Source organism: Equus quagga, chromosome 19, assembly GCF_021613505.1.
Source record: "Equus quagga isolate Etosha38 chromosome 19, UCLA_HA_Equagga_1.0, whole genome shotgun sequence".
In the NCBI taxonomy this organism is placed as follows: domain Eukaryota; kingdom Metazoa; phylum Chordata; class Mammalia; order Perissodactyla; family Equidae; genus Equus; species Equus quagga.
Window position 1 is genome coordinate 37205306 of NC_060285.1, and position 13241 is coordinate 37218546.

At 35.7% G+C, this 13241-nt stretch overlaps 1 protein-coding gene across 1 annotated transcript in view; it reads left to right on the forward strand.

Annotated features, from left to right (window-relative positions):
* The window catches only part of PPFIA2 (PTPRF interacting protein alpha 2), a 444237-nt gene that overhangs the window by 65006 nt on the left and 365990 nt on the right, over positions 1-13241 (forward strand). The window contains exon 2 of the mRNA XM_046646383.1: positions 6527-6580. Within this exon, the coding sequence (XP_046502339.1) occupies positions 6527-6580 (54 nt within the window). The remainder of the gene's footprint in view (positions 1-6526; positions 6581-13241) is intronic.

Below are 13241 nucleotides of genomic sequence, written 5' to 3' on the forward strand. Positions count from 1 at the left end.
GGTTGCTTCCTTATCTCAGCTTTTGTAAATAATGCTGCAATGAAGACAGGAGTGTATAAATCTTTTAGAATTAGTGTTTTTGTTTTCTTCAGGTAAATACTCAGAAGTGGAACTGCTGGATCATATGGTACTTCCATTTTTAATTTTTTCAGGAATCTCCATACTGTTTTCCATAGTGGTTGCAACAATTTACATTTCTGCCAACAGTGCATGAGGTTTCCCTTTTCTCCACACCCTCATTAACACTTGTTATTTGTTGTCTTCTTATGCACAGCAAGGGAAACTATCATCAACAAAAGTAAAAGGCAACCTACTGAATTGGAGAAGATATTTGAAAATGATATATCCAATAAGGGGTTAATATCCAAAGTATACAAAGAACTCATACAACTCAATGTAAAAAAATAAACAATCCAATGAGAAAATGGGCAGGGGAATTGAATAGACATTTTTCCAAAGAAAACATACAGATGACTCACAGATACATGAAAAGATGCTCAGCATCACTAATCACCAGGGAAATGCAAATCAAAACCACAATGAGGTGTCACCTCATGTGGGTCAGAATGGCTATCTAACTTGCATTTTGAATAGATACTTCTGACTGCTGTATGGAGAATGTGGGGAAGGGGGAGAAAAGAATAGATGCAGGGACAACAGTTAGGAAGCTGTTTCTTTAGTCCAGGGGAGAAATTTTGCTGATGTAGTCCAAGGGATTAGTATGGTAGGGATGTGGGTGGTGTGGAATAATCAGATTCAAGCCATATTTTATTTAATTGAGATATAACTGACATATTAACATTATATTAGTTTCGGGTGCACAACATAACGATTCTATATTTGTCAAGCCATATTTTTAAGATAGGATTGGCAGGATTTGCTGATGAATTTGGACTTGAGCAACTGGGTGAATGGTGATGTCAAGATGGAGAGCACTGGGACAGGAACTTAATTTGGGGGAGGAATTGAGGTAGAAATCAAGGTTGATTTTGTATTATTAAGTTCTAGATGCCTATAACACACCCAAGTGGAGTTTGGAGTTGGCAGTGTGGATCTCAGAGGATAAATTGAGGATGAAGATGTAAATTCAGAATTCATCAACATGCATGATATTTAAAGTCACAGTACTCAATAAAATCATATAGAGGGTGAAACTAAATGAAAACCAAGAGAAAAATGTATTTCAAGGAGGATAGAAAGGTCAACTGTGTCAAATGTGCCTTAGAGATCAAGAAAAATGATGAGAGAACACTAAGAATTGGATTTGGTGAACTAGATGTCATGGCAACCTTGGGAAGAGGGGTTGCAGTGATATGGTGGAGACAAAAGTCTGCATCAAGAGAAAACAGGAGATGAGGAATGTGTTGAGGAATTTTTCCATAAAAGGGGTGATATTTTGAATATATGAACTTTTTAAACTTCTCTATAAACTTAAAATACCTCATCAAATGATTTTAAAGACCTTGAAGCAAATTTTAAATATAATCATTAAATAAAAACTGTTGACATTTTACTATTTCATATTGATTTTACTACATTGATACATTTTTCAATAAAGTGTTTAATGCACTAAAATGTATTCTATATTGAAATGTAATCACTTTCCCCAAAGAATTTCTAAAATAGCCCCAAATTATAAATCTAAAATTTTAAAATACTCATCGTTGGTAACAATATCATAATGTTTTAGGTATTTTCATATTATACAAAATGACCTTTTGGAAGAGTAAAACTTGATACTAGCTTTAAATGTAACTATCAGGTTTTAAGATGTTCTGGGTCGTATGGCACGTGCAATGTTAAATTCACCTTACTAGAATTTTTTCTTCATTTTTAATGTATTTAATACCAAAACTATTTTAACATCTTTTCTTTGACCATAATAACTGATCCTACTTTTTAGAGATCAAAATAAGGATCTAGGAATAGCCCTGAGGGAGACCTCAAATCCCAATATCCTTCTTTTTCCCATCTTCACACGGAGGAAGCAGGACTTACAACATCTAACCTTAATGAATTGCACTGAAAACAACATGATTAATCCCTGGAGCTCCATCATTCAGTGTCTTTAAAGGGAAAAAATATATCAACTCTTGCGGCGGGGGACCATGTAGAGGGGATGCAGTTGGTCAACCAACAGCATCAGTGCAGTACAAATGTGGAGTTTGTTTTAAACCTGCGCTGAGGTGATACACATGCTCCAGGATGCCCTCAAATCTCATGCAACTTAGAGCTCTGACGTGGATGCCTCACCACATCTGTGGTACAACCTTCCCAAGCCTTAACACTGCTGATTCATGGGCCAGCCTTGGCTTGACTGGTTTCTATTCGAGGAACAGAGGTTTCCAATATTAAAATAGGCTAACTCTATGCAGCTTGTGTCAAGAACGGGCTAATGATCTCTTACGTATTGGACACCTTGAAGAGAGAAGTGAGACTTTCATTACTTGACATTTTTTTTAAGAGATAAAGTTGATTATACAATTAATAGATCTTTTTAAAATTTTGTTCTGTGTAGATGATGGCAACCCATATAATGAAGGCTATGTAATACTGGCGTTAAGCAGCAAGTAGTCCCTGAACAGCAGCTTTAGGGCAGGTGCCAGGCTGTCTTGCCGCACTTCTAGAGATTTGACTGGGAAAGAGACAATGAGTCCAAATGGATTTAGAGTTCATTACATTCACAGCATAAATAAAAGCAGCATGGTGTTAGCTTTCCCTGTCCCTAGAAAGGGTCAGGACTAGGATGAGACAAGTAAGGTACTTAGAGCACAAAGTTTAAGGAGTCACTTGCCCCCAGGGTTGTGCAAGTGCCAACACTGCTCTTACAGAAATCTAAGAATGGGGTACCTAGGGCACACAATTTAAGGAGACACTTGCTCTCAGTAGCCTGTAAGTTCAGGGTCAGCACTTGCATGACCCTGAGAATGAATGTCTCCCTAAATTTTGCACCATAGACATGTCACTTGCCTCACTCTAGTCCTGGCCCTGATCCCTAGTTCCACGGGACAGCACTGAACTGGATAGACCAGATGACAGACGTTCAAGAGTGCTGTGTTGGGGAAGAAGCCAATTCCATACTGCACCTAAGCAGTTTCACAGCCTGCAGATGGATCTGGGGCAGGAAAGAGTGTGATAGAAAGTTCCATGCCTCATTGGTGCCAGGGAGGTGAGCAAGAAGCAGCCATGTGGAAGCTCTTCATGATACTGCCTGCCTTGTCACGTAAGTGGGAGGCTCAGAGGATGTTCCACCAAGACATAAGCCAGCCTATCGTTTAGCCTTACCTACGTGGCCTGTGAGGATACGTGTGGGGTCCCCAGGATGCCAGGGGGAAGCTGTTCTACAACTGGTATTAAAAATACAGATTTGGAATCATACAATATGTTTTGTAACCCCGCTTCTTAATAACTATGTGATATTGGGTAAGTTATGTAAGCTTTTTAACTTCCTAAGTGGAGAAGAAATAACTACTTTACAAGGCTGTTATAAAGTAATATACCTGGCACATAGTAATATTTGGTAAGTAATAGCTATTTTATTAGCTATTAAATCTGAAATAATATGGTATATAACATAGTTAAATAAATTCCATAACCTAGTAAAAACTCAAAGTTTGTTTTCAATATTTTAATCAAACAAATAACATTATTACAATAGAAAGCTAAAAAACTTTCTAGGAAATCAGTTTTTACTTTTTGATGTCCCCTTTTGTTGTTATCTATATAAAATACATTTAAAAAACAAGATAGGCAGATTTGTGAAGGATTTCAGTTATATTTTGTAGATAAAATATTCAATAACCATTAAAGAGATTGACTCATTTTTAGTTATATTTAGAGTCCCTCAAAGGATTTATTTATTTCACCTATTAATTTTGCCACATAAATGCATTCATGCACACTTAAGCTCATTATTCACACCTGAAAAATTTCTTTTGCATCAAGTGATAGATAAGCCATGTTTAACTTAGGCATCTGTCCAAGTAGGACACTCTTTTTCAATTTATACTCAAAATAGAACACATTCTCAAAAAAAATTTTTTAAATTAAATGGCTAGATGGAATAGGAGTGTACATCTGTATGCTGGTTAGAGCCATGAGTTCATAATTTGCTTTAATCCAACATGTTAGAAACCGTAAATGTCAATGCCTTTTGCATTCATCTTCTAAACTGTACTAGTGCTTTATTTTTCTCAAGACCATGACCATTATGGAAGACATAAAATTTTAGAAATCTGACAATTGGCTCAACTTATCTAGAATAGCAAGAAATGCTCATGATAGAACTTTTAAAAATATGACAAATGCATTAACTAAATTGCTAAAATGCTTTCACTCTGAGTCAGTTTCTCTGTTATCTCTCTGATACCATCAGAAATTTCTCTTATTAATGTAATTTATATGGCTTTCTATTAAGAAGGAATGTATTATCTCAAAATGTACTTAACATCATTTTCTTTCATTTTAAATGTACTTGGGAATAACTTTTCACATGAATAGAACTTCTTTTTTGTCATGGTCTCAACAGGAGTATGATCAAACAGTGCAATAGGCTGTGTGTTTATTTTCTGTTAATCTAATAGTTTAGCCATTTTACTATCTAATGTTGTCAGTTCATTTCATAAAATTCTAAAACAATTTTTAAAATTATATTTTATCTTTGGATTCAAGAGGAATGTTAATTTTGTTTGCTAATTTAAAAATATGTTTCATGCTTTACTTTTATTACGGAAGGACATAAGTTACTTCGATGACTTAACGGGAATGTTAAAGAACATGTAAGATCAAATAATTTAGGTGGATTGATTGCTTACAGTGTGCATGGTGTTAGAATAAAGAATTTCAACAGGATGGGGAGGGAGGGCCTTTTACAAATAGAATCAACAATGCAGACATGTTAATTAGAATTTTTCAGTTTTCAAGAGCCAGAAACTTATCTTAAATTGGCAGGTGGGAAGAACATCTATTTCAAACATTGCTCAAATGATAGAATCAAGACTTAGACCCTACCTTTATATCTTCCGGAATCTATATTGCCTTACTTCTCAGGCAGCGTCCTACAACGTTTGAAGCAATTTTTACAAGCTTTAAAGAGCTTGAATGGTGGAGGAGAAGAAGTCGTTTCTTAAAGGGATACAGGATAGGGAAAATTATTACATGTAATATATCCACTTCAGAGAAGACAACTTAATAATTTTCTTGGCATACATTCCTTATGTTTGCCTTATCATTTGTGGCCCTTAATAAAATATGCATCTAGAAATTTATCACCCACTGAGTTCCTGTTCAAGGGCAGCATCTTCAGAAGGAAACTGTCATCACACCATCCCTTCCTTCTCCCCTGTCCTGCCTTTGATATTTCCTACACGTGCTCATTTTAGCCCCATATTTGTTGTTAAGATTCCATTTTTGAGATACAGGGAATCATGATGTGATTAAATCCTAAGTGAATGTGTAGCAGACATGTTTGTAATGATGTCAAGGTGTTGGCTGTATCTCTGATCATAGGTATTTAATTTTCTTTACCTTCAATCTTGACGCAGTTATCTTTCATCGTTGGTTTTTTCTGCGACTATATTTTCGCAGGTTCTTCATTCCTATCCTTTCAACTAGATACAAACAGATAAGAAGTGACCAGGGTCACAAGAAAGAAACTTTTTACCAAAATGCATCTCTTCAATGTAACCCCAAACTCCTATCCAGCAGCCTTTGAGCAGACAGTTCTTGCTTTTTTCATTTGGGGAGATGATTTAAAAATTAAAACAGTTGCAGAACGTTAGAATCCTGAGAAATTTTACTTAAAAACCTGAAATTCTAGCTTTTTTGGAAAAAATCTTATGATTAGTAACCCCGGAACCAAAGGCCTACAACTGATAATTATGGCTGAGCTGTAGTTGTCCTTGTAGGCAGGGCACATGCTCTCCAGTTTGTCACAGCATCACCCATTTCTCAATTTACGATACCTTTGACAATTATAATCACTACTCAGGTGTGATCTTCTGTGGTTACTGATGTGAGGTTAGAAATCGGGCTTTTTAAAAGAATAGCTAATCTCGCCATATCTGTTTAAATATTTTCATCTTCTATGTGTAGTAATAGAGAGGACTACAGATAAAATTTTTGTAGCTCAAGCATTTTTCATAGGATTAATATTCTTGCAAATAATATGTTAAGTTGCAGTTTCAATAAATTTCCTTTTTTTGTGTGTTCTGCCTTCACTTCAGCTCCTTAGAGATCAAAACATCTACTTTCCCACCTAGAGCCATTTTCTTTTCATATTTGGAGAATAATTAATCTGTTTCTATTTTTTCTTTTTATGATTTCACAGAGTTGGAGAGAATAACTAGATTTTTAGACACAGGCTATTTGTATAGCATTACAGCATGCAGGATTGTCTAAAACAAAACAAGACAAATGTAGCTGAGTGCCCTAAGTTTGTAGCTAAACAAAATATTACACTGTGGGACTGGGAAATTCTCCATGCTGTTGAGTAGCATTTTACAATCAACACCTCTCCCCTTTTCAGGATATCGACTCCCTAACAGGAGGGCTGACTGGTTCTAAGGGGGCTGATCCACCGGTAAGTTAGATTCTTCATTAAATTTAACTATTGGCAAATTGAATTATGTACACACCAGATCATCAGAGAGTTGCTTGTATACAATTTGTCTCGTAGGTAACTTTTTGAAATATATAGCTATTGTTTAGCCAATGCAAAAGTGTAAACTTGCTTTGAGGTGTCATTTGGTGTTTTAAAAAGTTTTAATAACTCATAAAATTCATCTCCATGTATTGACTCTTCAAATAAGAATAAACGTTTCATCAGAATATGTACATACTAAATGTCATGTTAATGGACTATCCCAAAAGTTAAAACCTTTTGGAACTTGAGAGTTACCATTCTAAATGTGAGTGTATGATTTGGGTTACAATATGTTTTCTAGTTACTGAAAAAAATTATTTTATTAGCCCATTTTATCAACAGTATTGATTCTTGATATTGCTGTTTCTTTCCTACATTACTCAGGAAGCTTCTAGAAAATTAGAGAAAATGTTCTTAAGTTTTAAAAGATTGTCATTTTTAAACAATAAGAAGAGTTTGATAGTCTAGTATTGAAACATTTTAGTCCTTTCTGTGATGTCTTATTTCAGAAAATGATTAAAATAACATTTCTGTGGTTTGATGTTTGAAGTAGAAACAAGAGCTCATGGCGTATGATATAAAGTAATAAGATTCAATTTATTTCAGCAGAGAGTCAATGCGTAAATTTTTATCACTGTTTGCTTTTCACTTGGCACTGTGAGGTTTAATGTGGAACACACAGAACCCAACGTTATCAATTTTTAGCTACACTTCACCTAGGCATCTAGGTGAAGTACATAATTACATTAAAACACCAGCCACCAGCGAGGTGTTAAAAAGATAACTTTCAATTGTAGGTCCTTCTCTCCTGTCTCATGATGTTGTCTAATCTTCATCAACTTGCTCCTAAACTAGACTAAACAACATACAATATTTTAATTCCTTCTTTTCCTTTTATTTTTATTGTTTGAATTTATTTGAGGAAAAAGGGTTGTCTTCAGATAGTTCCTTATATTTAGTCCCTGGACCTATTACATTGCAGCATAAAACAAAATGAAATGTAAGTCAGCCTAGCAAGTACACAGGGACAGGATTTATGGCCAGCCCTATATGAAAGCAGTGTAGGTGACTGCTCATGTGATGTAATTCCACCCTGCTGCCTTGCACAGTGTTTGTACACAGCATTTAACTTTTATTAGAAGAGTAAATCCATTTTCCTCAAAATACTTCCCTCGCCTGTCCACTGATTCCTGAAAGAATTCTACAATTAGAGATCAGTTGGTTTTAAAAGATTTTTACCTTGTTCAAAACAGAACACTTCTCTTCTACAAGTGGCAATAAAACTCTTATCCATTATTTATGTGTTAAAATAAAATAGTTTATCATATCCTTTCAAGAAAGCATGTTTCCAAACATGGAGGAGTAAGTGGACATAAAACCTAGTTGTTGAAAGAAACCCCTTGCAGGGGAAAAAATTCACAGAAAGGAAAGATGGTTTCCTGAAGGCAGACTTAATCAACTTCATTCCCGGTTGCTAAAAGTGAAGTATATACAATATATTATATATATTGCATATATAATTTACATATATACATGTGTATATTACATGTATATAATGTACATATATATAATTTATAATATTATGAATATAGAGGTTCTCTCTTGGTCATGCCCTACCATGATAATGGGTATTTTATACGGCTACCTACGTTTTCTGAAGTTCAGTGCTTGTGCTCATTTTTTAACTTTTCTTAGAGTGAAAAACACCATGCAAATTTCAGCATACATAAGAGCTTAGGCAATCTGGGGGATTAAGAGTACACATAAATATAGTGTTTCTATTGTTAAAGAGCTATCTAGAGCATATTACCAGGAGCTATGTAACCAAATCATTTTTTTAGTTCTAAAGCTTAATATACAGTAATCTAAGTATGAAGGTGAAATGGTAATAGTATCTAAAGTTACTTCAGTCATTTAAGAGTAAGATTTTTCCCCAAGTTAGAAAACTGAAAGTCAGATTAAATTACACTTAACCTAAATACATTGAAATTTTATATTATTTTTCTTTCCTCTAAAACGTGTCTTTGTGGGGCTGGTCCAGTGGCATAGTGGTTAAGTTTGCATGCTCCGCTTCAGCAGCCCAGGGTTTGAAGATTTCGATCCTGGGCACGGACCTATACCCTGCTCATCAAGCCATGCTGTGGCTGCATCCCACATATAAAATAGAGGTATCTTGTCACAGTTACTAGCTTCAGGGACAATCTTCCTGAAGTAAAAAGAGGAAGACTGGCAACAGATGTTAGCTCAGGACCAATCTTCCTTGCCCCACCCCCCAAAAAATCTTTCTAATAGATCATCTAAATACTGTTATCCATTTCTAAAGTCGTGTCTTTTATATAAATGTTTATAATGTATTACTAAACCCATTCTATGATGAAATTTTCATTGGTAAGCAACTCAAGCTCCTATAATTTGTACTCATTGAACAGAATGTATAGAGTGCTGAGTGAATGATCTCTCACAAGGATGCATAGTTGTGGAGAAATTTCTTTACTAGTATAAGAGAAATCTCAGATACATCCTTAAATGTAAGTGGTATATTTAAAAACTGCAAATTTTCCTGTGAGTAGAAATAAGTATTATTTCTGAAGCATTAGTAAAAAAGTAAATTTTGCATTTTTTCAAATAGCAAGCTTGTATAAAAAGTATCAAATTTGCAAATGTCAGTATAAATAAATTTGCATATGTGGTAAGAGTAAATTAGAGGAACTCCAGCAATATGGCATGTATTAATATTTTTAACAATAACTGTTAAGTAGGTTCTTTTTGAAAATTCAGGTAGTCTCAGTTTTAATGCTAATGAAAGAGAGAATCATTCATTCATGATTTTCATGGGGCAATTCAAGAAATTTTATACTGGTTTTCTTTTGAAAAGAATTTCAAGAAGCATGTTTTTAAATTGAGAAACTGGAAATTAGTTGCTGTGTGAAATAGAACTTGCAGATTTTTCTAAATAACATGGTTATCTTAGAAAATAAACTCTTCTATTATTGAGAAAAATATTATCTGTTAAATGTTAGCTTAAAATTGTCTGAAAAATTATATCAGAGATATCTATATTCAGTATGTGTTTTTCACTCATAAAAACTGGATCACAGATTAACCTCCAGTTTAAAAACATAGCATTTATTTACATATAAAAATAAAGGCAGAGAAAATAGATAATTAAAATCTAAAGGGTAAAATATCATTGAGTTAAATAGTGCTTTTTTAGATACCATTTTGCCATAGTGTTTTAAATTTTAAATATTAGCAATATTCAAGTGTGAAAAACTTGTGAATGGTGGGGTCGGCCCAGTGGCATAGTACTTAAGTTTGCACACTCAGCTTTGGCGGCCCGGGGTTCGCAGGTTTGGATTCCTGGTGTGGACCAACACACTACTTATCAAGCCATGCTGTGGTGGCATCCTACCTACAAAATAGAGGAAGATCAGCTACAGATCTTAGCTTAGGGCCAATCTTCCTCACCAAAAAAACCAACCCCCCTGCCCAAAAAAAGCCACAAAATAACCACAAATCATTGTGAATGGTAAGGTATCAGGGGTGCCCCAGGTGATCAAATTGTCAGCCAACATTTAGGAAGGACTGGGTAAAGTCTAAGCAACTCAGCTTCCCAAGGCCAGAAGAATTTTGGACGTTGAAGAACTGGAGAACAAAACATGAACACTCTCATACAGCCGTGCCTGTATCTGGAGAGCTGTGGACGGGCAGATTGATGTGGTACCTGTAGTGTAAGGGATTACCGTCACATCTTGAGCTCATGAGCCAGTGACACAGAGGTGCTGGCCAGCCTCTCGCCTGGAGCCAGGGTTTGTCCTAGACTGCAGGCTGGGTGAAGTCTCCGGGTGGATTTAGTAGCTCAGTTTGGCCACAGAAGTTGAGTTTGGTGATGTAAACCCAAGTCGACTAACATACACAATGAAGGGAGTTTCCCTTTGTAATTCGGTTTAAGAAATGTTCTGATTATTAACTAGCTATTTACTTTCTTATCATTTCCGATTCTTTTTAAGGATCAATACACACAAAATTTAATAACAAGCAATGTGGGCCAAATCCTAGACTACATGAAATAATTCCTGAACCTATTTCACTGTCACGTGCATTGATCAAATGTGGAAGCCTCGTGATATTTCAGTGTGATAATGGGTGTTTGAATTAAGTCCACCTCATCATCTCATCCAGAACCTACAGCAAGAATGCTGCTGGGGCTATTCTGTTCCTTCCTTGTCTTTCTATTTGTTATCGTGAAGTAATAAGATCCATACATTTAATTCTTCTAGAACTTAGTATGTTTAACCGTTCTGTTTCCTTTATCCAAACGCTAATGGTTCTCTTTATTTCTAAAGTGTGGTGAATAAATGAAGACCCATCTAATCCATATCCTTGGCCTTGATATGCACGTTGTCCTGAACATCCTCCAGCTCTATTAATTTTTTCCCCAGTGAGGAATCAGAATTGTACATTCCATATTTTTGTACTTTCTGTTCTCGTTTTAATGGTCTTCCTGATGGTTCTTAACAATTTAGGTAAACACTCCACAGAATTTAAAACAAGTTCAATTTCCTGTGGGTGCTGTTTGGACTGGGTTATATATTTTTCAAATTGTAAATGGTCTCAAATGTAAAAGTCTCCAAAACTGATTTTAATTTGATTATTTAAAAAATGCCAATGTTCTACTTACTTCCTTCAAAAGATAAGGGAATAAAATATGTGAATCTGAATTGTGATCTAATTTAATTTCTTTCAATCTGAACATTATATTACTATTTTACTTACTTTAATTCTCCCTTTGGATTATTCAGAATTCAGTGTATATTTGAGTGTATATTATGTGCTAGACATTTGCATAGGTTTTGGAGAAACAGTGAAAGACAATACCATTTCTCATTTCAGAATCTTATAGTGGAGTAGCCAGGTTGGTAAAAACCATCTGTAATATAATGTAAGCACAGCATGAGATGAAAGTAAGTAAGAAGATCACATAATCCAATTGGTGGGAATGAAATGGGGCTGGAGAATCAAGGAAAGTAAGTAGAAGGAAATAATACCTAATTTGATAATTGTAGGATGAGTTGAAGTTTGCCAACTGAGGAATGTGGGGCATGCATTTTTACAGAGGAAACAGCATCTGCGTATGTCACAAAATGAGAAAATAACTTAGTGTGGCTGGAGTATGAAATAAGCTGGAGAGTGGGAGGTAGTGGTGAGATAGAAAGCAGCAAGTTAAGCCAGGGCAAGATCATGAGAAATTTCATGGAAGGAATTTATCCTCTATACTAAGTACCATGAGGAACCACTCAAGTCTTTAAACAGGATATCACTTATCAGCTCTCTCCTGTAGAAACATTTTCTTAGCTCTGGTTGGAGAGTGATTTAGAGAAAAGGCTAAAGCAAGGAGACCAGTGAAAAGGATCTTATATTCAATCAAAAGAGAGATAATGAGGGGCCAGCCTGGTGGCACAGCGGTTAAGTTCGCACATTCCTCTTCAGTGGCTCAGGGTTCCCGGGTTTGGATCCTGGGTGCAGACCTGCTCACCACTTGCCAAGCCATGCTGTGGCAGGCATCCCATATACAAAGTAGAGGAAGATGGGCACGGATGTTAGCTCAGGGCCAGTCTTCCTCAGCAAAAATAGGAGGATTGACAGCAGATATTAGCTCAGGGCTTATCTTCCAAAAAAAACAAAAGTTTCTTAAAAAAGGAGGTATGATGAAAATGATAATGGTGACTTTTTGTTTTTTCTTGTCTACCCTATTGTATCATAAACCTAATTGAGGGCAATATCTCAGGAGAAAGTCAACATCTTATTTTGAGTGAAGCACTAAATGATTAATATGAGCCTATAGAGTGACAGTGAGAATGGGGAAGAATGGGCTGATTCGTGAGATATTAAAGACAGTGAAACACTAGAGTAGGTGGTTGTTTGGAGAGAGGAGAATGAGACTTGTTGAGAAGTCAGGGCTGACTTTTGAACTTTCTGGTTTGGCAATTGAGCGGATGAAGGTACCATACATAAAGACAAAAATCCCCCAAGGTGGAGCATTTGTGGAGCGAAGATGATGAGTTCAGGTTGGAGACATTAAATTTGACTGACAGAGTTGGGAATACATGTAGGATTTTGGAATTTAAAGGTGAGATCTCATTTATAGCCCTGGATTTGAACATGTAGACTAGTTAATTGAAGCTATTGGAGTTAATGAAATCATCCCCCCAAAATGTATTCTGAGTGAGAAGATAAGAGAGTTCAGAATAAAGCCCTGAAGAAGAAACACATTTAAGATCAGAGGAAAGGGAAAGATCTGAGGAAGAATATGCCTAAAAAAGACAAAACATAAATGGGTACAAGGAAGGAATACCAGGAAGGTGTGGAACCATAAATGCCAAGGTCAAGAGAGCGTGGTGCAAAGGGTTTGTAGCAGTTTCATGATGTTGAGAGTTAAAGAACAGAGTGCTCACTGAAATTTAGCAACGAGATAAAGAGTAATCTAGATAAGAATAATTTTAGTGAAGTAGCTCAGGTAGAATCAAGTGTCAGTGGCCTGAAAGGTTAAATGGAAGATAAGAATTGGGTGTAGTGGGTAAACAATTTAAAAGAACTC